This window comes from Rhinoraja longicauda, chromosome 38 (genome assembly GCF_053455715.1).
Source record: "Rhinoraja longicauda isolate Sanriku21f chromosome 38, sRhiLon1.1, whole genome shotgun sequence".
NCBI lineage: Eukaryota > Metazoa > Chordata > Chondrichthyes > Rajiformes > Arhynchobatidae > Rhinoraja > Rhinoraja longicauda.
In genome coordinates, this window is record NC_135990.1 from 10,126,501 (window position 1) to 10,151,390 (window position 24,890).

At 48.4% G+C, this 24,890-nt stretch overlaps 1 protein-coding gene and 1 non-coding gene across 2 annotated transcripts in view; one reads left to right on the forward strand and one right to left on the reverse strand.

Moving 5' to 3' along the window:
• man2a2 (mannosidase, alpha, class 2A, member 2) overlaps positions 1–24,890 on the reverse strand; it is a 69,044-nt gene that overhangs the window by 3,628 nt on the left and 40,526 nt on the right. The window contains exons 11-21 of the mRNA XM_078430001.1: positions 24,308–24,422; positions 22,994–23,061; positions 21,895–22,060; positions 19,898–20,128; positions 19,137–19,259; positions 15,206–15,320; positions 13,984–14,117; positions 11,977–12,118; positions 10,502–10,635; positions 4,516–4,710; positions 2,309–2,419 (exon numbers count right to left, since the gene is read on the reverse strand). Coding sequence (XP_078286127.1) covers positions 2,309–2,419; positions 4,516–4,710; positions 10,502–10,635; positions 11,977–12,118; positions 13,984–14,117; positions 15,206–15,320; positions 19,137–19,259; positions 19,898–20,128; positions 21,895–22,060; positions 22,994–23,061; positions 24,308–24,422 — 1,534 coding nt within the window. The remainder of the gene's footprint in view (positions 1–2,308; positions 2,420–4,515; positions 4,711–10,501; positions 10,636–11,976; positions 12,119–13,983; positions 14,118–15,205; positions 15,321–19,136; positions 19,260–19,897; positions 20,129–21,894; positions 22,061–22,993; positions 23,062–24,307; positions 24,423–24,890) is intronic.
• On the forward strand, positions 21,045–21,208 carry LOC144611007 (U1 spliceosomal RNA). The gene has a single exon (XR_013549468.1). It is a non-coding gene; the product is annotated as a U1 spliceosomal RNA (small nuclear RNA).

Sequence of the window (24,890 nt, forward strand, 5' to 3'; positions counted from 1 at the left end):
AAGTGGGCAGTCAGGTGGTTGGCTTCCTGATTGTTCCAGCCGTTGTTTGCAAATGAAGGCTTTTAACTTCTCGAAGAATTCTCCGTGTCGCCTGTCTTAATTTCAAAGCTAAAGAAAACCACGACAGACATAGAAACATAGAAAATAGGTGCAGGAGTAGGCCATTCGGCCCTTCGAGCCTGCACCGCCATTCAATATGATCATGGCTGATCATCCAGGAGAAGGGTCCTGACCTGCAACGTCACCTATCCGTGTCCTCCTGAGATGCTGCCTGACCAGCTGAGTTATAGACCCATAGCCACACAGCGTGAAAACAGGCCCTCCGGCCCAACTACTAGTCCTACCTGCCTGCCTGTCTAAATGTTTCTTGAATATTGCGATGGTCCCTGCCTGAGTTACTCCAGCACTTTGTGCCTTTATTTAGGCTGCGATTCTTGCTGTACTTCCAAGCATCCACATGGACTTGTTCCCAGATTTACACGAGCCTGAAATCTTTGATGAGGTTTGACGAGCTGTTCCACTTTCTTATCCTCTCCCTATTACAAGCGATTTAAATAGAAATGAAGCAATTATCTTCCACTCCCTTGAGAGCACAGCTCAGCGGGCAATTTTCTATTCATTAGCTGAGCAAGAACAAGTGGGAAAGACTGGAAATGAAACGTAAGGCACATTCAGCAGCGTCTTTGAAGTGGAAAAAAGTAAGCGGGTTCTGACGAAAGGTTGTCATTTTGCAACACCAGCTGTTTTTCTCTCCACAGACACTGCCAAACTCAGCACATAGAACAGCACAGCACAACACAGGAGCAGGCCTTTCAGCCCAGTATGTCCGTGCCAAACATGACTCCAGTTTAAACTAATTTCCTCTGCCTGCACGTGATCCATATCCCTCCATATCCATGTGCCTAAGATAGTCACTAAGTGCTGGAGTAACTCAGCGGGTCAATGGACAACAGGTGCAGGAGGAGGCCATTCGGCCCTTCGAGCCAGCACCACCATTCAATGTGATCATGGCTGATCATTCTCAATCAGTACCCCGTTCCTGCCTTCTCCCCATACCCCCTGACTCCGCTATCCTTAAGAGCTCTATCTAGCTCTCTTTTGAATGCATTCAGAGAATTGGCCTCCACTGCCTTCTGAGGCAGAGAATTCCACAGATTCACAACTCTCTGACTGAAAAAGTTTTTCCTCATCTCAGTTCTAAATGGCCTACCCCTTATTCTTAAACTGTGGCCCCTTGTTCTGGACTCCCCCAACATTGGGAACATGTTTCCTGCAGGTCAGGCAGCTTCTCTGGAGGGAAAGGATGGGTGAGGTTTCGGGTCGGGACCCTTCTTCCATGTGCCTGTTAAAATGTCCCCGTGGCATCTTTGTACTTCCAACTGGATGCTTTTACCGTAGATTTCCAGCACCTGCAGCGTTTTGATCACAGAGCAGATATAAAAGACAACACTTGTCGCTGATGTGGTGTAATGTAGGGCAGTGGGCAAGTCCTAAATGGGACTTGTACAGGAGTTGGACGACCCCGCCCCCCCACGATGTCTCCACTAATGTAGGATTACATAAGGCCCAGGACTTGCCCACAGCTGAAATCTACACACAGGCATTGGAGGTCATTGACCAACACGGCAGACAAGAGGCCACTACTCAACCTTTCTCCCCCTCCAGTCCCCCACCCTGGACACCATTACAAGGACGGGGACAGGGGAGATTTTGGGAATAAACCTAGACCCCCCCCCCACCGGCCTGTTAGCAATAGATCCACAACAGGCCACCTGGCACTGGAGGAAGTCAGTGAGCAGAGGCAGTTCACATAACCATCCATCTTTAAATAGAACCAAGATTAACCAAGGTGCAGCGGTAGAGTTGCTGCCTCATAGCACCAGAGACCCGGGTTCCATCCTGACTATGGGTGCTGTCTGTATGGAGTTTGTACGCTTTTCCCGTGACCTGGGAGGGTTTTCTCCGGGATCTCCAGTTTTCTCCCACACTCCAAAGACGTGCAGGTTTGTAGGTTAATTGGCTGGTCGCACTGATTTGATAGGCCGAAGGGCCTGTTTCACGCTGTATCTCTAAACTAAACTAAATTAAATCACTTGTACAAAGCGGCTACTACCTCCTTTAGACGTTTTGGAATTCGCAGCAAACATGGGGAGTTGCTGGAGAACCACTCTGCTTGGGTTGTGTGCATCACATTACATCCCCATGTTTAGGTGGGGCACGGCTCACTGTGGTGACTGAAGCTGCCTTTCATAGCCTTAAGCCCAGTGAGACTGTGTGGGTCTACACAGCCCAGTAACCGCTCCCATACCTTGCCCTGCGTGGTCGTGCAGTTGAAGCCCAGGCTCCTGGCCTCCAGCCCGCAGTCAAACCCTTTCCGGTGCAGGATCAGAGCAGCTTCCAACCCTGGCGCTGAAACCACCTGCAGCAAAATACAAGCGTGTGGAGGGAGAGGGTGTGAGTAAGCTGGGAAACGGGGTGAGGGAGAGACGGGGTGGGGGTGGAAGTGGAACAGCAGATCAATGAGGCCGGGTGGGGGGGGGGGGAAGACAAGAGAGTGACACACACAGGTGTGAGACACACAGACACACAACACACACGGTGAGAGGCACAACAAATAGTGTCACACACACATGTGGGAGACACACATTGTGTGAGACTTAGACACACCACAGTGTGAGCGAGGCACAACAGTTTTCACATACACACACAGTGAGAGACACAACAAATAGTGTCACACACACACACACAGTGCGAGACACACAGACACACCAGTGTGAGAGACACCACAAATAGTGTCTCACACACACACACAGGTGTGAGACACAGACACCCCACACACACAGTGTGAGACACAACAAATAGTGTCACACACACATGTGGGAGACACACATTGTGTGAGACTTAGACACACCACAGTGTGAGCGAGGCACAACAAATAGTTTTCACACATACACAGTGAGAGACACAACAAAAAGTGTCACACACACACAGTGCGAGACACACAGACACACCAGTGTGAGAGACACCACAAATAGTGTCTCACACACACACACACACACAGGTGTGAGACACATAGACACACCACACACACAGTGTGAGACACAACAAATAGTGTCACACACACGTACAGGTGTGAGACACACACACACACCAGTGTGAGAGACACAACAAATAGTGTCACACACATGCACAGGTGTGAGACACACACACACACCACACACACAGTGTGAGAGACACAACAAATAGTGTCACACACACAGGTGGGAGACGTACAGACACACAACAGTGTAAGAGAGACAAGGCAAATAGTGTAAGACACACACACACACACACAGGTGAGAGAGAGGTAACACACACATAGGATGTGAGACAGGATTTGTGAGAGAGAGGGGTGAGGGGGGAGGGGGAAGGGAGAGAGGTGAAATGGAGAGAGGGAGGGGAGAGAGAGGGAGAGAGAATTGGTGCGTATGGGAGAGAAAGACGGTGGCGAGTGATATCACTGTGGGTATTTTGCCCACCATACGTCAGTGCATTTTGGATAACGACATGCTTCTTTACATCATGTCCAGTTACACACCATGTCTGAGAAATCAGCAGCAGCAGCATCCACCTTCAACTAACACTGTGAGCGATCATGCCTGACCTGTTGAACACTGCTCCATCCCAAAGCCAACACATCATGTTTGTGGGATTGGTGCTTTGCCAGTAAAGCCAGCGATTATTTAAGGTGGAGATGAGACAGCTTTCCACAACTACTGCTGTTGCGTAGGGCAAGGACTCTCTCAGTGCTGCTTCAGACCCAACTCTCCGCTGTGGAGTTGAAACTTTGCCGAGCGTCATTTGGTTTGAACCGAAGACAGATACAAAAAGCTGGAGTAACTCAGTGGGTCAGGCAGCATCTCTAGAGAAAAGGAATAGGTGACGTTTCGGGTCGAGACCTTTCTTGGGACGGGAAGGATCTCGACCCGAAAAGTTCCAGTTCCTCCCTACACACTTCATGTGGTTTGAGATGGTTTCAGGATGGAAAGTGGGAAGAGCGTGGTGAAGCCAGGGCGGCACGGTGGCGCAGCGGTAGAGTTGCTGCCTTACAGCGAATGCAGCGCCGGAGACTCAGGTTCGATCCTGACTACGGGTGCTGTCTACGGTGTTTGTACGTTCTCCCCGTGACCTGCGTGGGTTTTCTCCGAGATCTTCGGTTTCCTCCCACACTCCAAAGACGTACAGGTATGTAGGTTAATTGGCTGGGCAGAATGTAAAAATTGTCCCTAGTGTGTGTAGGATAGTGTTAATGTGCGGGGATCGCTGGGCGGCGCGGACTCGGTGGGCCGAAGGGCCTGCTTTCGCGCTGTATCTCTAAATCTAAAAAATCAGTGGGAGGTTTGGTGAATCGGGTGAATGTTGGGCAGCCAGTGGAGGGGCGGTTGGTGGGGGGTGGGGGAGGACAGGGTGGTGCGGATGCAGTAAGTGTTCTGCACTGACCCAGCGGAGATTGGCCGGACCCATCGCACTGCTCACCTCAGATTGCAGGGTTCTGATGTTGAGCAGGTGGAAGTCGCACGGTACGGTGGCCGAGAGCAGGCGCCAGGATCGGATGGGCGGAGCGCTCTGCTGCTGGGGCGTCACCAGCATCACCAGCGCCTCGTGGTTCAGCAGCATCGACGTCATGTGGCTGAGCAGAGAGGGGAAGCTCACCGGCCTGCTGTCCTGTACCTGTAGGAGCAGAGATCACCGACAGGTGAGGGACCGGCAGCCTGCAGCCGACCCAGTGGCAAGGAGAAAAAACCCGAGGAACTTAACTCTGCCTGGTCCACCAATCCCCAAATTCCACCCTTGTTTTCCGCAAAGCCTGGCGGCTTAGTCTATCAATGCCCACGGCCGCCAATGCTGCACAAGCTTCGCCTCTGAGCGGAAAGGGTGGTGTTTCCCTGGGGCATCCAAGCACAATCCTCACTCCCGACAGAATCAAGTCCCTGGGACTCCCGGTATCAGGGGTTATGGGGAGAGGGCAGGAGAATGCGGTTGACAGCGAAAGATAGATCAGCCATGATTGAATGGTGGAGTAGACTCGATGGGCCGAATGGCTTAATTCTGCTGCTGTGACTTACTACTTACGAACCTGTCCAATCCCACATCTGCAAGTTGTACGAATGTTTCCAGAGGGGCTGGAGCTTGTGTTTCTGATTTATCTGGTGGTAAGAGACCAGCACCCAGAACCAAAGATACTAGAGGAACAAGATGAACCACTCTGTTGAAATCGCCTATACTGAAGTGTAGTAAGCAAAGGAGCGTAATGTCCACCATTTTAGTAAGCAAAACCCGCCGTCCGCTCTGCCTCTCGCAGTGTAATCAGTGTTGTGGGGGAACAGTATGTGTGATGATACCATTAAAATGCAGAATATATCTCATCTATCAATTCACAGATTGTTGTTATTTTTCTTTTAAAATGTTTCTGCAAGTTTCTGCCTACTAAAATGGCGTCATGACGTACTACGGCTTTTAGGGTCGAGTGGTCTATCTTGCTCCTCTAGTATCTTTGTTCAAAACTGTGCTCTCTAAAACCATCAGATTCAACCAGCGTCCACCAGCAGAGAGACGGAGACAAAGGAAGGGATCGCCTGGACTTTGGGAAATAGCAGGACAAGGCCATTCAGCTGCACTACTCATTGTGATGACGGTTGATTCTCTATCTCATCACGGCTGCCCTGATCCCCAGCCTAGCTCTGAATACGCCCACGCGCACATCCTTTGAGAAGTCCTGAGGCTGCCAGAAAGCTCCAGATGGACCAAGCACGCACATGGACACCACGGTTATCGAGGTGCGTCGATGGATGATGAGTGTGGCCAGGCGTGGCTCTGGCTTCATCCAACATTCACACACAGCTCAAGGAAAGAGACAAGGAGACGATATGTTCCTGCCCTCGCTCTAACCAAATGTGGGCACTGACCAACTCACTGAGAAGATCTAACCGGAGATTGTCCAGACTGCACTGGTGGCTTCAACCATTAGGGAGAGCTCTCGCGTCACCTTCGGAGCTGGGAAAACCAAACAAATTCATGGAGTCCAAGTCACTGGGTATTTTTAAAGCAGAGATTGTCTCCACCAATTAATTCAACAGATTCACCATCCTCTGGCTAAAGAAATTCCTCACTATCTCCATTCTAAAGGTGGTGTTAGCAAATCACTCCCAAGGATCGCAGTCATCCCACACTCCCTCCCTCCCCAAAATTTTACAAGCACCCAAGAGTCAGTGTACAGCAGGGCGGCAATGGGAGGGAGGGGCACTGGGGCGGAGGGCAGGGAGGCAGAGGAGCACAGGGAGGCAGAAGGGCACTGGGGCGGAGGGGGGCAGGGAGGCAGAGGGGGGCATGGAGTCAGAGGGGCGCAGGGAGGCAGAGGGGGGCATGGAGACAGAGGGGCGCAGGGAGGCAGAGGGGCGCAGGGAGGCAGAGGGGGGCATGGAGACAGAGGGGCGCAGGGAGGCAGAAGGGCACTGGGGCGGAGGGGGGCAGGGAGACAGAGGGGGGCAGGGAGACAGGGGGGCGCAGGGAGGCAGAAGGGCACTGGGGCGGAGGGGGGCAGGGAGACAGAGGGGGCAGGGAGACAGGGGGGCGCAGGGAGGCAGAAGGGCACTGGGGCGGAGGGGGGCAGGGAGGCAGAGGGGGGCAGGGAGGCAGAGGGGGGCAGGGAGGCACGGAAGCAGAGGGGCACAGGGAGGCAGTAGGGCACTGGGGCAGAGGGGCGCAGGGAGGCAGAGGGGGGCAGGGAGACTGGGAGGCAGAGGAGGGCAGGGAGACAGGGAGGCAGAGGAGGGCAGGGAGGCAAATGGGGGCAGGGAGGCAGAGGGGGGCAGGGAGGAAGAGGAGGGCAGGGAGGCAGAGGGGCGCAGGGAGGCAGAGGGGCGCAGGGAGGCAGAGGAGGGCAGGGAGACAGGGAGGAAGAGGAGGGCAGGGAGGCAGAGGGGCGCAGAGGGGCGCAGGGAGGCAGAGGAGACAGGGAGGCAGAGGAGGGCAGGGAGGCAGAGGAGGGCAGGGAGACAGGGAGGCAGAGGGGTGCAGGGAGGAAGAGGAGGGCAGGGAGACAGAGGAGGGCAGGGAGACAGAGGAGGGCAGGGAGACAGAGGAGGGCAGGGAGACAGAGGGGGGTAGGGAGGCAGAGAGGCAGAGGGGCGCAGGGTGGCAGAGGGACGCAGGGAGACAGGGAGGCAGCGGGGTGCAGGGAGGAAGAGGAGGGCAGGGAGACAGAGGGGGCAGGGAGGCAGAGGGGGACAGGGAGGCAGAGGGGTGCAGGGAGGAAGAGGAGGGCAGGGAGAGAGAGGGTGGCAGGGAGGCAGAGGAGGGCAGGGATACAGAGGAGGGTAGGGAGGCAGAGGGGGGCAGGGAGGCAGATGGGGCACTGGGAGGCAGAGGGGCAGGGAGGCAGAGATACAGAGGGGGGTAGGGAGGCAGAGGGGGGCAGGGAGGCAGATGGGGCACTGGGAGGCAGAGGGGCAGGGAGGCAGAGGGGCACTGGGGCGGAGGAGGGCAGGGAGGCAGAGGGGGGCAGGGAGGCAGTTTGGCTGACGGGAAGTGAGGCAGTGGAAATGCTGACTGGTGTCACCCGCTAAGACAGCGGCAAAGGGGAACTGCTAATCAGTGACTGGGGTAGGTACACAGACAGGCAGCTACTGGCTACTGTTCATAGGCAGCTATTGTGAGGAGGTCAAAGTGAATTAACAAGCTATACTTTGACCTAGCCTGCACGCTACAAGGTTACCTCGTGGGTGGTGTTCCGGGAAAAGATGGAGGCTGTGAGCGCCTGTAACATGGAGTACAGCCTTGACAGTAAGCCAGTGGGCTAAGGGGGAGCAATGGGAATGAAGAAAATGGTGAACATATCGGAAAGCAGTACAGCAAACGGGCACCTGCCTGGCACACTGCAGACACACAGTACTAACGATACAATGTGAAACACACACACACACACACTCTACAGCCTGTCCTGTGACCCACATAACTTCCTCATAAGCTCCCCATCCGCACACACACACACACACACACACACTGACAATGGAAACAAGGCTGCACATGCTGGTTTACAAATAAAGACACAATATGCTGGATCAGTCTCTGGGAAACATGAGGAGAATTCTGCAGAACACGAGGGTCCCAACAATAGACAATAGGTGCAGGAGTAGGACATTCGGCCCTTCGAGCCAGCACCGCCAATCAATGTGATCATGGCTGATCATTCTCAATCAGTACCCCGATCCTGCCTTCTCCCCATACCCCCTGACTCCGCTATCCTTAAGAGCTCTATCTAGCTCTCTTGAATGCATTCAGAGAATTGGCCTCCACTGCCTTCTGAGGCAGAGAATTCCACAGATTCACAACTCTCAGGCCGAAAAAGTTTTTCCTCATCTCAGTTCTAAATGGCATACCCCTTATTCTTAAACTGTGGCCCCTTGTTCTGGACTCCCCCAAGGAACATGTTTCCTGCCTCTAACGTGTCCAACCCCTTAATAATCTTATACGTTTCAATAAGATCCCCTCTCATCCTTCTAAATTCCAGTGTATACAAGCCTAGTCGCTCCAGTCTTTCAAAATATGACAGACCCGCCATTCCGGGAATTAACCTAGTGAACCTACGCTGCACGCCCTCAATAGCAATAACCTAAGATGTCACCTGGCCATGTTCTCCAGAGATGCTGCCTAACCCACTGAGTTACTGCAGCACATTGTGTCTTAAAAAAAAAAAATAGCATCTGCAGTTCCTTGTTCCAGTGTGTGGATGACTCGAAATGTCACCTGGCCATGTTCTCCAGAAATGCTGCCTGACCTGCTGACTTACTCCAACACTTTGTGTCTTCTTTGGAGTAGAGGAAATTCCCGCAAACTCCACTTGTTTTCAGGTCATTTCAGTTGCAGGCTTTGCAATTCCAGCTAGTTGTTCCCTAACACGGCAGAACTCCCCAATGCTGTCAGCAGTCTGCTCTGCCTCCAGCCATGGGTTCGACAGCCCCAAACCATTGTTTCTGCATTCACACAACCTGCCCTGAACCCTCTGGTGCACTGCAGTAGGGGCAGGAAACATAATATGAGGGATATGGGGAGAAAGCAGGAACGGGGTACTGATTTTGGATGACCAAAATGGCGGTTCCTGCTCGAAGTGCCAAATGGCCTACTCCTGCACCTGTTTTCTATGTTTTCTAATTCGCTCCTCGACAGTGGCAGGGCCACAAAGGGGAGAAAAGCAGAGCTTTATCTTGCAGTCTATTTCATCCGAGACTCCCACTGAAGCCTAAGGGCTTTCTTACAATGAAGCTTTTCTGCTGAGGCAGTAAAGGACGACTGCTTCTATTTCTATTTCAGGGTGGTGCAGCGGTAGAGTTGCTGCCTTACAGCGAATGCAGTGCCAGAGATCCGGGTTCGATCCCAACTACGGGTGCTGTCTGTACAGAGTTTGTACGTTCTCCCCGTGACCTGCGTGGGTTTTCTGAGATCTTCGGTTTCCTCCCGCGCTCCAAAGACATACAGGTATGTAGGTTGATTGGCTTGGTACATGTAAAAATTATCCCTAGTGGGTGTAGGATAGTGTTAATGTGCGGGGATCGCTGGTCGGCGCGGACCCGGTGGACCGAAGGGCCTGTTTCCGCGCTGTATCTCTAAACTAAACCTAAAACTAAAGCAGTCTGAGCGCTCCAGGGTAGCTGAAGAGTCCTAATGCAGCCTCTGCCACAGGTGAGGGAGGGGGAGCTGGATGGGGCAGGCGGGAGGGGAAGGGTGTTTGGGGTGCGCTGTGCTCCTTCCACACTGCATTCATGTGTCTCTCAAAGCGGCCAGCATCTCCCCAGACACTCCTTCCCTGCACGTGCATGCTGATGGTACACCTCGGCCCATTTCCAATCTCCCTACTGCTCGATCGTCAGGCCATCAACTGACTCAATACAGACCAGGCGGAGTTGCTACCTTACAGCTCCGGAGTCCCGGGTTCGATCCTGACTACAGGTACTGTCTGTAAGGAAGCTCTCCCTGTGATCGCATAGGTTTTCTCCGGGTGCTCCGGTTTCCTCCCAAACTCCAAAGACGTACAGTTTTGTAGGTTAATTAGCTTGGGTGAATATTGTCCCGAGGGAGTGGGCTAGCGTCAGCATCTTGGGTGAATGCTGCTCAGCGTGGACTGTGAGCCGAGGGGCCTGTTTCTGTATCTCTAGTCTAGAGTAATGTAAACACAGTATGTGTGGGGAAGAACTACAGGTGCTGGTTTAAATCGAAGATAGACACAAAATGCTGGAGTAACTCAGCGGGACAGGCAGTACCTCTGGAGAGAAGGAATGGGTGACGTTTCGGGTCGAGACCCTTCACAGACCAGGCGTGGAAGTGGGCATCTACTCATACTACGGTCAAATGGATCTTTAACCCTACTGGAACTGAAACCGATGCTTTAATTTAACTTCAGGCCCGTCTGCCTCCACACAGAAGCAATGGATGATTTGCTGCAGCGAGTTTGTAAAGGAGTGAGTACTTTGTTTGCGGCCGTCCTCTTCTCCAGCAGGATGCGGAATCTGTTGCAGGTCAGTTTGTTGTCCTTCAGGCCTTGGCCCAGCCCGCGGTTATCATCCTGCATCAACCGCCGATCCAGGATAATCTCCAACTGACCTACAAACGAAAGGGGATCAACGTCAGCTCAGATTTTAGCAGCAAAGCATCAAGGTTGTCTGGTCCACTTTCTGTCACACTCCTTTTCTTTCCCTTACGGTGCGGGGCTTGTTAGAGATTTTCTCTTTGCTGTAGAATGTTGGACCTTATTTCTGTACACGAGGGTTGTCCTTCACTGAGGCCACCCTACCCCTCGATAAAACCATCAGGGATTTTCCAGCACCGTTGCTACCAGATCCTTGCCGTCTTATCCATTTTGCCCAACCAACGGCTTTGGGACGTGAGGGGCAGGGAAATAGCAGTCGGCTGCGAAGGTGGCTCTGGGAATGGATCTGCCACCACCTTTCCCAAGGGAACATAACCTGTCCTAGAGTGAATCTAACATTTGTTCTTTTCAAAGTTCAGCAGTGCAAACTTAAATACAGGTCTCCAAAAACAAAATGCACTGCAGGCCCTACACCATCTAGACGTTCAGCAAAGGGCCGCCCGCATTTGGTTACCAGCAATCTCTCCTGCCCTGGGGGACCCACGCATTTCTGCAGGTCATGCTGAGAGGGAAGACCCATGAATGCCAACGCTCAACACCACCACCGAGGGTCGGGTCAGAGGTACCTTCTTCACACTCCTGTGGCATCTGGGAGTGCTAGGGGCGGCACGGTGGTGCAGCGATAGAGTTGCTGCCTCACAGCGCCAGGGACCCGAGTTCACGGGTGCTGTCTGTACGGAGTTTGTACATTCCCTGTGTCCCGCGTGGGTTTTTTCCCGGATGAGAGGGGATCTTATCGAAACATATAAGATTATTAAGGGGTTGGACACGTTAGAGGCAGGAAACATGTTCCCAATGTTGGGGGAGTCCAGAACCAGGGGCCACAGTTTAAGAATAAGGGGTAGGCCATTAGAACGGAGATGAGGAAAAACTTTTTCACTCAGAGAATTGTAAATCTGTGGAATTCTCTGCCTCAGAAGGCAGTGGAGGCCAATTCTCTGAATGCATTCAAGAGAAAGCTAGGTAGAGCTCTTAAGGATAGCGGAGTCAGGGGGTATGGGGAGAAGGCAGGAACGGGGTACTGATTGTGGATGATCAGCCATGATCACATTGAATGGCGGTGCTGGCTCGAAGGACCGAATGGCCTACTCCTGCACCTATTGTCTATTGCTCCGGGTTCCTCCCACACTCCAAAGACGTGCAGGTTTGTAGGTTAATTGGCTCTGGTAAAATTGTAAATTGTAAATGGTATGTGTAGGATAGTGCTAGGGTACGGGATGATTGCTGGTCAGCGTGGACTCGGTGGGCCGAAGGGCCTGTTTCCGCGTTGTGTCTCTAAAGTCTATAAGACTTACCACTGTGTAGGCTGGACACCCCCAGAGACTGAGCGGTGTGCACCGTAAGACGTGAGCGATTGTCCTGAACGTAGGCCATGGCTGGCATGGGGTAGAAGTTGGCCTGAAGTGGCAATTTCTGTAAGAATTTCCGAGTTTGAATCTAGTTCAAAATAGAGAAAAAATATGATGGGTCCATCTACAGTGGAAAATCGTCCTTATTTGAAACTACAACATAATTTGGGAATTTAAGTTCCATTTAGTAAAAACATTCTGGAAATGAGAATGCCAATGTGGCGATCAGCAAACAGCAGATTGTTGTAACACTCTGAATGATTCACTGTAACTTAAGTTTCAGTGTAGTTTATTGTCACGTGTATCGAGGTACTGTGGAAAGCTTTTGTTGCGTGCCAACCAGTCAGCACAAAGACAATACATGTTTACAATCGTGTCATTAACAGTGTAGGGAAGACGTTTGATGTTCTGATGTGACTCCAGACCGGCATCTTGGTTGCCTCTTCGCTGCCTCTGAGTAGCTCTGGAAAGCCACTCAATTCAAGGACTTTTCAAGATAGGTAATAGATGTCAGCATGGGTGACGTTTCGGGCCTATGTAGAGAAGTTGTATTCGCTGTTCTTTTGTATCCGCTGTTCCAGATGTCAACTTCTCTACATCGGCAAGACCAAGCGCAGGCTCGGCGATCGTTTCGCTCAACACCTCCGCTCAGTGCGCCTTAACCAGCCTGATCTCCCGGAGGCTCAGTACTTCAACTCCCCCTCCCATTCCCAATCTGACCTTTCTGTCCTGGGCCTCCTCCATTGTCAAGAGTGAGGCCCAGCGCAAATTGGAGGACCTCATATTTCGCTTGGGTAGTTTACACCCCAGCGGTATGAACATTGACTTCTCTAATTTCAGGTAGTCCCTGCTTTCCCTCTCTATCCCCTCCGCCTTCCCAGTTCTCCCACTAGTCTTCCTGTCTCCCACTACATCCTATGTTTGTCCCGCCCCCTCCCCTGACATTAGTCTGTAGAAGGGTTTCGACCCGAAATGTCACCCATTCCTTCTCTCCTGAGATGCTGCCTGACCCGCTGAGTTACTCCAGCATTTTGTGTCTACCTTCGATTTATACCAGCATCTGCAGTTTGTTTTCCTACACTTCTATTAAAACTAGCTCTGCATTTATAACGCGGGCTGCCCATGGACAGCTGCTAAATTGGAATTATCCGGACTTCACTTCACACCAGATAAGGGTGTAAATAAAGGGCAGTAAGTTCACGTCACCAGTTTCCACCGTGTATATCGAATGAAGGGATGATACGGAAAGAAATTAGACCATAATACCACAATTTATAATAGGAAAACAGTCACAAAAAGCTGGAGTAACTCAGCGGGACAGACGGCATCGAAGCGTCACCCATTCCTTCTCTCCAGAGATGCTGCCTGTCCTGCTGAATTACTCCAGCTTTTTGTGTCTATCTTCGGTTTAAAGCAGCATCTGCAGTTCCTTCCTACACAATTTATAATAGGAACTGAGTATATCTGGTCGTGGTCCAATTGCCCCCATCATCCAATACCTGTTAACATGCTGCTCAGACCGTGAAAGGCTCACTGGTTTAAAAATAAAGACCATCACTGCATTGGTTTGGCACCTGGCAACGTCGAGATATCTTGGAGTGCTTCACGCAATGAATTATGATTGAAGGTCAGACGAGAGGATCATGCTACATCATTAATGGCCTTAAACGGGGACAGCATGAGTAAGCCGCTAATCTGTCTTTGATATCCGTTGCTGCCACAGAGAAACCATCTGCTCTTCAAATAATGTGACAACACTGTTCACATCCACCTGAATAACAGTGAGATGCACATGGGGTCAGTTTTACACACTCGCTGTCAAAGACGAATTCCGAAGAGTTTTTTTTTTTGTGATTAAAAACGCTTCCTATTTAATTTCCCTTTGTCCACCACATTCAACTTTCCAGAACAGTGGACAATACCACACTGTGTACGAAGTTTAGATGGATTTACCTGAAACCCATTCAGATCAGTGAAGAACATGTCTCCGCTTTCAATCCCAGTCGACAATCGCATTGCCAGCTCCTTGTTGACCTGGTCATGAATGTCAACGACAATGGAAACATCCAGCGAAAGCCCTTCAACTCCTGTGGGTACAAAGGACTGTGTCAGGTTATTAATGTGTGGCTTTTAATGGAGCACATTATAAGCAATTATAGGCACATTATAAGCAACTCCTGTTGGTATAATGAACTGTGTCAGGTTATCAATGTGTGGCTTTTAATGGAGCACATTATAAGCAATTATAGGCACATTATCAGCAACTCCTGTTGGTACAATGGACTATATCAGGTTATCAATGTGAGGCTTTTAACGGTGCAAAGCATAAGCTACTGACTGAACCCATTCCATTCAATCTATCTGCGCCAGATGATATCAGTAAACTCATCAATGTCCATCATTAGCAATTGCTGTCATCACTAATGCACTAGTACCTCTCCTGGATCTGTTACTGTTTAGTCACAAAATGCTGGAGTAACTCAGCAGGTCAGTCAGCATCTCGGGAGAGAAGGAATGAGAAACGTCACCCATTCCTTCTCTCCCGGGATGCTGCCTGACCTGCTGAGTTACTCCAGCATTTTGTGAATAAATACCTTCCATTTGTACCAGCATCTGCAGTTATCTTCTTATGTTACTGTTTAGTGCTTCCTGCAAAAAATGCATGTTAAGTGAGGACAGATCCTAAAGATTTAGACTTTAGAGATACAGCGTGGAAACATGCTCACAGGCCCACCAATTCCGATCATCCTGCACACTAGCACTATCCTACACACTCAGGACACATTACAACGCTAGAAGTCAATTAGCCTTCTGCAAGTCTTTGGAATGTGGGAGGAAATTGGATCACCCAGAGGGAGAGCGGTCACAAGGAGAGCGTACAAACTCCATACACACACACTACCCGAGATCATTGAGCCCGGGTCTCTAGCGCTGTGAGGCAGTAACTCTACCGCTGCACCACCTTAAATGTCAGGTGTTAAGTTTCAATTAGATCATCGCTCAAATGTGGATTTACTGCACGTCGGACATAAATCTAATTTTCTGGCTGCGCACAGATCAGGAAGTACCCGTGAATCCCGACAATCAGCTTTGTCAATCTCTGCGACTGTCCCTGCAAGGCCAGGGCAATTCTGCATCGGGAGAAAGTGATGCTGACAAAGAAAACTGCTATTACCTGGCAAGTTGTAAAGACAAATTCTCTGGTGGAAACTCCGATAGAAGGTGATAACCTCCGAGAACAAAGGGCCTTCTGTAACCCGAGTGATGGGAGTCTGTTTGGAAATATAGGCCTGAAACCAGACAAAATCACACGGCCTTGAGTGAATGCAAAGGAAACAGAATACAAAAGAACTATAGCGTGCATTAGCTTTGCAATCAGTCTTCTATAATTTATTCTCAAAATAGGATTTAGTACAGGGATGATGTTTTTATGCCGTTCCTCATAAAATGATTGCTCCTTCATTATGCCTTTCACTGCTTCAGCAGTGATTTATAGACATTTAAACACTCTAAGTGCATTAAATGAAGTAATATAGGGGAATCATAGAAACATCGAAAATAGGTGCAGGAGTAGGCCATTCGAGCCAGCACCGCCATTCAATATGATCATGGCTGATCATCCAAAATCAGTACCCCATTCCTGCTTTTTCCCCATATTCCTTGAGTCCGTTAGCCCTAAGAGCTAAATCTAACTCTCTCTTGAAAACATCCAGTGAATTGGCCTCCAATGCCTTCTGTGCCAGAGAATTCCACAGATTCACAACTCTCTGGGTAAAAAGTTTTTCCTCATCTCAGTCCTAAATGGCCCATCCCTTATTCTTAAACTGTGTCCCCTGGTTTTGGACTTCCCCGACACGGGGAACATTTTTCCTGCATCTAGCCTGTCCAATCCCTTAAGAATTTTATGTGTTTCCATAAGATCCCCTCTCATCCTTCCAAATTCCAGTGAATACAAGCTAGGGGTATAAAGATAATGTCCACATTTAGCCACCTCTTGAAGACAGCAGTATGGTGGCGAATCACCCAGCAGGTGAAATTTAATGTTGAAAATTCTGAGGTGTTACATTTTTGGAAGAATGAGAAAAAAATATATAGACTGGAGGGTATAATTCTCCGAAACAAGAACAGAGAGATCTGGGAATTTACCTGCTGTTCCCAGATGTGCACGGTGATGTTAGGCTTTAGGCTTTTAGAGATACAGTGCGGAACCAACGATCACCCTGCACACATGCACTATCCAACACACTAGGGACAATTTACAATTTTACCGAAGCCAATTAACCTACAAACCTTTCGATTTTTAATTTTAGTTTTAGAGATACTAAACCCTTTGAGCCATCGAGACCGCGCCGACTAGCAATCCCCGCACACTAACGCTATCCTACACACACCAGGAACAATTTACAAATGCCAATTAACCAATGTCTTTGAAGTGTGGGAGGAACCAGAGCACCCAGAGAAAACCCACCCGGTCACAGGGAGAACGTACAAACTCCAGTCTGAAGAAGGGTCTCGACCCGAAACGTCACCCATTCCTTCTCTCCTGAGATGCTGCCAGACCTGCTAAGTTACTCCAGCATTTTGTGAAATACCTTCGATTTGTACCAGCATCTGCAGTTATTTTCTTACAACTCCATCCTGACAACACCCGGGTCTCTAGCGCTGTAAGGCAGCAACTCTACTGCTGCACACCTTGAGCAAAGAAAGATTGCTGGAGGAATTCAGTTTCATCATCTGTCCTTTTCCCTTCGCAGATGCTGCCTAACCCACAAGAGTTCCTCCAGCAGTCTGTTTTTGAATCACTGGCTAGGATTGCCACTGGATTATTGCATCCAGTTCTGGGTAACCTCAAGGCTTTGGAGAGAGAGCAGGAGAGATTGACAAAATTGTCGTGGGATGAGGGACTTTAGTTGACAGGACGGACCTAAGAAACTGGGCCAGGGGAGGCTGTGAGGAGATGCAAGAAATACTTAAAATATCCATGAGTTTGGGTAAAATGAAGATAGAAATACTGCTCCCAATGGTGGAACAATTGGCTGAAATCCGAGGGACCATTGAAGGAAGGAGACTGATAAAGACAAAAGTGACGGGAGGAAATACTGTTTTATGCAGGGAACTGATGGGGCATTGTATGCATGGCCAGGAAATTTAATTATTGCGCCAAAAGGTGAGCTGGATAAGTTATCTAAAAGAATAAAGTTGAGAGATAGAACTGGTTGAGGCTTCACAGACCAAGTGCCGTGATTATTCTGTGATGTTGTGTGCAGTTTTGGTCTCCTAATTTGAGGAAGGACGTCCTTGATATTGAGGCAGTGCAGCATAGGTTCACGAGGTTAATCCCTGGGATGGAGGGACTGTCATATGAGGAAAGATTGGAAAGACTAGGAGTTTAGAAGGATGAGAGGAGATCTTATAGAGACGTATAAAATTATAAAAGGACTAGACAAGCTAGATGCAGGAAAAATGTTCCCAATGTTGGGGGAGTCCAGAGCCAGGGAATACAGTCTAAGAATAACGGGGAGGCCATTTAAAACTGAGGTGAGAAGAAACTTTTTCACCCAGAGTTGTGAATTTGTGGAATTCTCTGCCACAGAAGGCAGGAGGCCAATTCACTGGGTGAATTTAAAAGAGAGTTAGATAGAGCTCTAGGGGCTAGTGGAATCAAGGGATATGGGGAGAAGGCAGGCACAGGTTACTGATTGTAGATGATCAGCCATGATCACAATGAATGGCGGTGCTGGTTCGAAGGGCCAAATGGCCTCCTCCTGCACCTATTTTCTATGTTTCTGTGATGCATCAGTGAACGTAGATAGCAAAGCTCAGAGGCTGGCAGGCAGCGAGGGGCACTTCACCAGTGTATAATTGCCACTGAGACGTTAAGCAGAAGGAAATCACTGACGTCTAACCCAAACCAATGCTGTTCAGAATACATTGTGGGCACACAATATGACAATTTACATGGTTTATAAATGTGGTTTTGGAATCTATAAGCAGTTCATCCTGTGTCATAATACTCACCCATAGTTCCTTCTAAATAACCTGTTAACTGAGAAAAACATTAGACAAATCTGGAGCGTATAGATTAAATAGAATATAAAATGAAATCCTGTGGAATGTCCAAGACAACAGGCCTTAAAAATGGATGGATTTATTTTTACAAGTGTACTCATTGTTCCACGTTTAATCCTCCAGAAATCGGATTTACAGAACTTTGGGAGTAGTTAACAGATAAGTTCAGGGTATCTAGGCAGTCACAAACTTTCTATCTGTTGGATATCATCTTTCTCTGGTCGTTCAGACGAGCACTTTTATTTTAACTAAACGCTCTGATGGATTGCTTTCAGCATTTGAGTATTGGAGACCATTGCTCACGTTAGGTCAGGGCTTCCACAACACACAGAAAGACAGACGCGCGCACGCACACGCACACACACACTGAATCGCACAATCACTGCAGCTTCTCCACTCTCATCTGACTGAAGAGTAAGCCCAATCTTCCAACCTACCTCACTGTGGACATTGGATTTTTTCTCTGGAACTGCAATGCTACATTACTATAAAACTATATTCGGCACTCTGGCATTTTTCTCTTTGCACTACATGCTGTACCCACGTAGAGCTTGATTGTACTCATGTGTGGTATGATTTGATTTAACTGGATAGCACGTAAACAAAAGCTTTTCCTTGTTTAGTTTAGTATAGAGATACAGCGCGGAAACAGGCCCTTCGGCCCACCGGGTCCGCGCCGACCAGCGATCCCCGCACATTAACACTATGTGATGCTAGGCGACCAGCGATCCCCTAGCTCATTAACGCACGAGGGACAATTTTTACATTTACCAAGCCAATTAACCTACAAACCTGCAGGTCTTTGGAGTGTGGGAGGAAACCGAAGATCTCGGAGAAAACCCACGCAGGTCACGGGGAGAACGTACAAACTCTGTACAGACAGCACCCGTAGTTGGGGTCGAACCCCGGTGTCCGGCACTGCATTCGCTGTAAGGCTGCAACTCTACCGCTGTGCCACCGTGACCGCCCTCTGTATCTCAGTTCACGTGATGATAATAAACCAAAACCAGTTTGACTGCTATTACAAAGCTACATACCCTGGCTTCACCATCAGGTAGGAAGAGGTATGCACCACTCTTATCTTTAAAGTTCCGTGTTCCGTACCACATAAACTCCATCCGCACCTTTTGCTCCTGCTGGTCATCTTTCCTTTTGATGTTCTAGAAAGTAAATAGCACAGTTAGAGAACATATAGGTAAGCCATCAGGATGGTCATATTCTGCCTGAACTAAAATGCGCCAACATAGTTGATTGTAAAAATGTATTGTTAATTGTAAGTTCCAAACTGCAAAGCTCTATACCTGTCTAAGCTCGTGCAAACCTATTCTTTTATCTTGCAATTCTAGCTTTTCAACTAAAGCTGATTTCCATAAACACCAGAATGTTAGAAATGGGAAATAACAATTAACAATAGCACAAATCTCCAGCGTCTCCCAATTCAGGTAAAATGCCTCAATCTTGACCAGTTCTTCTATAGATAATTTGATGGCACAATCAGGAATTGTGTACAACTGTGTAGGAAGGAACTGCAGATGCTGGTTTACATCAAAGATAGACACAAAATGCTGGAGTAACTCAGTGGGACAGGCAGCATCTCTGGAGAGGAGGAATGGGTGACGTTTCAGGTCAAGATCCTTCTTCAGTCTTGACCCGAAATGTCACCCATCCCTTCTCTCCAGAGTTGCTGCCTGTCCCGCTGAGTTACTCCAGCATTTTATGTCTAATCGTGTACAACATATCTCTGAGCTATTCTACAGCAATTCATAACAGTGTTCTTTATTTCCAGACCGAGTCCTACCTCCATCAGTCCAGTTACTCCGTTAAACCACACTTGCATTTGCTGGTTTTCGATGAAGAAATCATCAGTCGAGGACTCCAGGATCTTCACGCTGAACGGTTCCTTCTTGCTCACAGTCACATCTCGGTTGCGCAAGTAGATGGCTGTGTTGGAACTCACGGGCGTGTTAACCGATTCAGATAGGTGGAACACTGCAAGCCCCAGAGTAGGGAGACGAGCAACAAAGGAAACCTGGAGTGAAAGAGATCATGACTTTTTTAGCGGGGATTGTTTGAACAAATCATCTTGTACTCAATAAAGGGGTTCATAAGGTCATAAGTGATAGGAGCATAAGTAATTCGGCCCATCAAGTCCACTCCGCCATTCTAACTCTCCTCCTCAACCCCATTCTCCTGCCTTCTCCCCAAACCCGTGACACCAGTGCTCTCACCAGCAGTTTAGTTTAGTTGAGAGATACAGCGCGGAAACAGGCCTTTCAGCCCACCGAGTCTGCACCAACTAGCGGTCTTCACACAGGAACACTATCCTACACACACAAGGGACAATCTTTACATTATACCAAGCCAATTAACCTACAAACCTGTACATCTTTGGAGTGTGGGAGGAAATGGAAGATCTCGGAGAAAACCCACGCGGTCCTGGGGAGAACGTACAAACTCCGTACAGACAACACCCGTAGTCAGGATCGAACCTGGGTTCTGACAAAGAATCTGCGAAGTGCCAAGTTAACTCTGTTTCTCTACTCACTGATGTGGCCTGACCCTGCTGAGTATTTCCAGCATTTTTAGTTTTTACTTTAGATTTCCATCTGCATTTTTTCTTCATTTTCTCTCACTATCTTTGCTTGATTTGCCCTCACCGAGGATTGACAATTCTTGATTAGTACGGGTGTCAGGAATTATGGGAAGAAGGCAGGAGATTGGGGTTGAGAGGGAAAGGCAGATCAGCCATGACTGAATAGCGAAGTAGACTTGATGGGCCGAATGGACTAATTCTGTACCTAGAACTTATGAATCAATCTGTCAGCAGTAGAGCAAGGCTTTTTATTTCATTATTCTGCAAGTGCCTTCAGGGGGGAAAATCAGAAGTGATAGGGTTGAATTTAAATGGATGATGGTCAGATTGCCTTTAAGTGAGGTTTTACCCCATACTTACATGGCAGGGGAGAGACCGTGATCAAAAAGGCGGTTCTCCCAGGACGAGGCTATCCCATTGCACTTCGGGTGTGTTGACGCCTGCGATGCCCCCAAATGCGGGATACTCGACTGCAAAATTTGTGGTAGTGGGGGACTGCGTTCGCGTTGGCCAGTTCATTGGCTATAGTTAAGAGGGAGTTAGATGTGGCCCTTGTGGCTAAAGGGATCAGGGGGTATGGAGAGACGGCAGGTACAGGATACTGAGTTGGATGATCAGCCATGATCATATTGAATGGCGGTGCAGGCTCGAAGGGCCGAATGGCCTACTCCTGCACCTATTTTCTATGTTTCTATGTTTACTTTTATAAACCTAGAACTTATGAACCTTCACAGTCTGAATAACCAGTGGCATCGCTGGTTTATTTATTAGCCTGGTGCCATTTATGGGGAGTGGAAGAGAGATTATAGAACATAGAACAGCTAGTTCTAAATTGGTAATATATTTATCAATGGGATGTGTACATCACTGTTTATGGCATTGAGCATTGCTGAAATTCATCAACTCAGCAGTTAAAAGCCAACCACACTGGACCAGAGACACTAATAGTTCACTGATTCACAAAATGCTGGAGTAACTCAGCAGGGTCAGGCAGCATCTCAGGAGAGAAGGAATGGGTGACGTTTCGGGTCGAGACCCTTCTTCAGACTGATGTTCACTGATTTTCTTTTGTTGAAACAGATGCTCACTGCTCTGGATACTAACTTTTGGTTGGAATTCCAGATTTATTAAATTAATTTAGGTTAATTCCCGAAATGCCACGTGAATGAATGTACATTTTACAGTCAGACAGCGTCCGTTACCTGGTATGTATCTGCTGCCATATCAGTTGCCGCTTTCCACACCGCACTGATCTGTATGGGCAGAGTGCTGCCATCGAGGAGTGTAACCTTGACCCGCGGTGAGGTGGTGAGAACGGAAATAACACACACACGCTCTTGCTCAACAGGATTGAACACAACCAAGTGCCTGGGTAAACATATAGATAGATTAAACACTCATGTATGACTAAAGACCGAAAGGCATCTTTATAATCTTTGGGGCTTCTGAATGTCAAAAGACCTAAAGACCTTATGCAATAAGTTTGAAGACACAAGCGACAGCAGATACTGGTTTACAAGTGAAGACTAAATGTGCTGGAGTAACCCAGCAAGTCAGGCAGCATCATCCGGATATGCCGCATGACACAGTAAGTTTGAAGTTTAGTCACTGTCGTTCTGGCTCAGGAAGGCATCTCATTTTCAGTATGGGAGGCGTTGATGGGCTTTCTTTATGATTGCATCAAAGTGCAGGGTCCAGGACAGATCTTCAGAGATGTGCACGCCCAGGAATGGCCTACCCCTTATTCTTAAACTGTGGCCCTTGGTTCTGGACTCCACCAACATCGGGAACATATTTCCTGCATCTAGCGTGTCCAATCCCTTAATCATTTTATATGTTTCTATAAGATCCTGTGATCTACATCTCTTTTGATGTCTTGTTTTCACACTTTACCACTCATTTTCTCTGTCTCTCTCTCCCCTGACTCTCAGTCAGAAGAAGGGTGTCGACCTGAAACGCCACCCATTCCTTCTCTCCAGAGATGCTGCCTGTCCTGCTGAGTCACTCCACCATTTTGTGTCTGTCTTCGGTGTAAACCAGCATCTGCAGTTCCTTCCTGCACAAATATTAACATGGGCTCTCATCAGCTACTGGCTTGATATTGATCCCTCAGCCTAATGCCAAATGGATCATCTGATCATATCACTGTTTTGAGAGCCTGCCATGGTACACACATTCACTGGTACATTTTCTAGATATCAATGGTGACTGCATCTCAAAATTGCTTTCTGATGTTCACTGAAAACATGCTGCATGCAAAATATGCAAAGAATTAGTCCCTTAACTCCTGTAAATTTATACCTGGGAAGACTTTCGAATTTTATCACCGTTTTCTCTGGTAGTTTATCATGATTTTGGCGTTTGTCATCCTGAAAAAAAAAGAAAAAAAAGGCATTATAATTCCGAGATAGAAACAAAGGTAATAAAACCTCCATTGCAAATAAACACAATGGTAGGATCCAGATTGAATTTGGGAGAGTGAAGAACATGCATCTCTTCCTCCTGAAATGGCTGACCCCAATGGGTGTAAAGTTGGGAAGTCAAGCTGTCCAAAACATTGGTTAGGCCACAAGACATTCTTGCCATAGAGGGAGTACAGAGAAGGTTCACCAGATTGATTCCTGGGATGGCAGGACTTTCATATGAAGAAAGACTGGATAGACTCGGCTTGTACTCGCTGGAATTTAGAAGATTGAGGGGGGATCTTATAGAAACTTACAAAATTCTTAAGGGGTTGGACAGGCTAGATGCCGGAAGATTGTTCCCGATGTTGGGGAAGTCCAGAACAAGGGGTCACAGTTTAAGGATAAGGGGGAAGTCTTTTAGGACCGAGATGAGAACGTTTTTTTTCACACAGAGTGGTGAATCTGTGGAATTCTCTGCCACAGAAGGTAGTTGAGGCCAGTTCATTGGCTATATTTAAGAGGGAGTTAGATGTGGCCCTTGTGGCTAAAGGGATCAGGGGGTATGGAGAGAAGGCAGGTACAGGTTACTGAGTTGGATGATCAGCCATGATCATATTGAATGGCGGTGCAGGCTCGAAGGGCCGAATGGCCTACTCCTGCACCTATTTTCTATGTTTCTATTTGAAGTATTGTATGCAGTTCTAATCACCACGATTAGTGAAGGCTTTGGAAAGGGTGCAGAAGAAGTTCACCAGGACGTTGTAGAAACAAGGAAGTGCAGATGTTCGTTTACACAAAGGACACCAAGTGCTGGAGTAGTCAGTAGGTTTGGCAGCATCACTGGAGAACATGGATAGGTGACGTTTTGAGTCAGGACCTTTCTTCTGACCTACCTAAGTTCTCCTGAGATGCTGCCTGACTTGCTGAGTTATCCCAGCATTTTTGTGCCCTTTCACCAGGACACTGCCTGGATTGGAACATATTAGATATAAGGAGAGTTTGGACAAATTTGGAATGTTTTCTCTGGAGCATCGGAGGCAGACAGAAGACTTGGTGGAAGTTTGTAACATTATGAGAGGCATAGATAGGGTAGACTGTCAGAGTGTTTCTTCCACGATGCAAACGTCAAATATGAGGTTTAAGGCGAGACAAGGAAAGGTTTACAGGAGATGGCAAGGGATAGATTCCAAATATCACAGGTTTCATTTACCATCTGTAGGAAAAGGGAAGATTCATCGTATTTGTAGTCGTTTTTGTTCTGTAGTACCAAGAGGTGAGCTGCATTAATTATCACCCGTTTCAAATTCATCAACGAGTGGAAGAGCCTGAAAAGCAATTAACACTGATGTTTAGACAACATTCGATCACATCTCGACAAAAAGCCTTGCAGTTATGCAGCAGAACAGCATCTCATCAAATATCCAGTAGCTCTTCAAATGTTTGTAAATCCCATGTTTATATACTGCCACAGCACCCTCAAGTGTTCTCTGAAAAACGTGAGTTCGGCATTAAGAGTGGGAACTTTATATAACATCATCAGTCTGAAGAAGGGTCTCATCCAGAAACATCACCCATTCCTTCTCTCCAGAGATGCTGCCTGTCCTGCTGAGTTACTCTAGCATTTTGTGTCTATCTTTATCTAACATCCCTCTGAATTTACTTTAGTTTTAGAGATACAGCGTGGAAACAGGCCCTTCGGCCCACTGGGTCCGGAGCCGACCAGCGATCCCTGTACATTAACACCATCTTACACCCACGAGGGACAATTTTTACATTTGCCCAGCCAATTAACG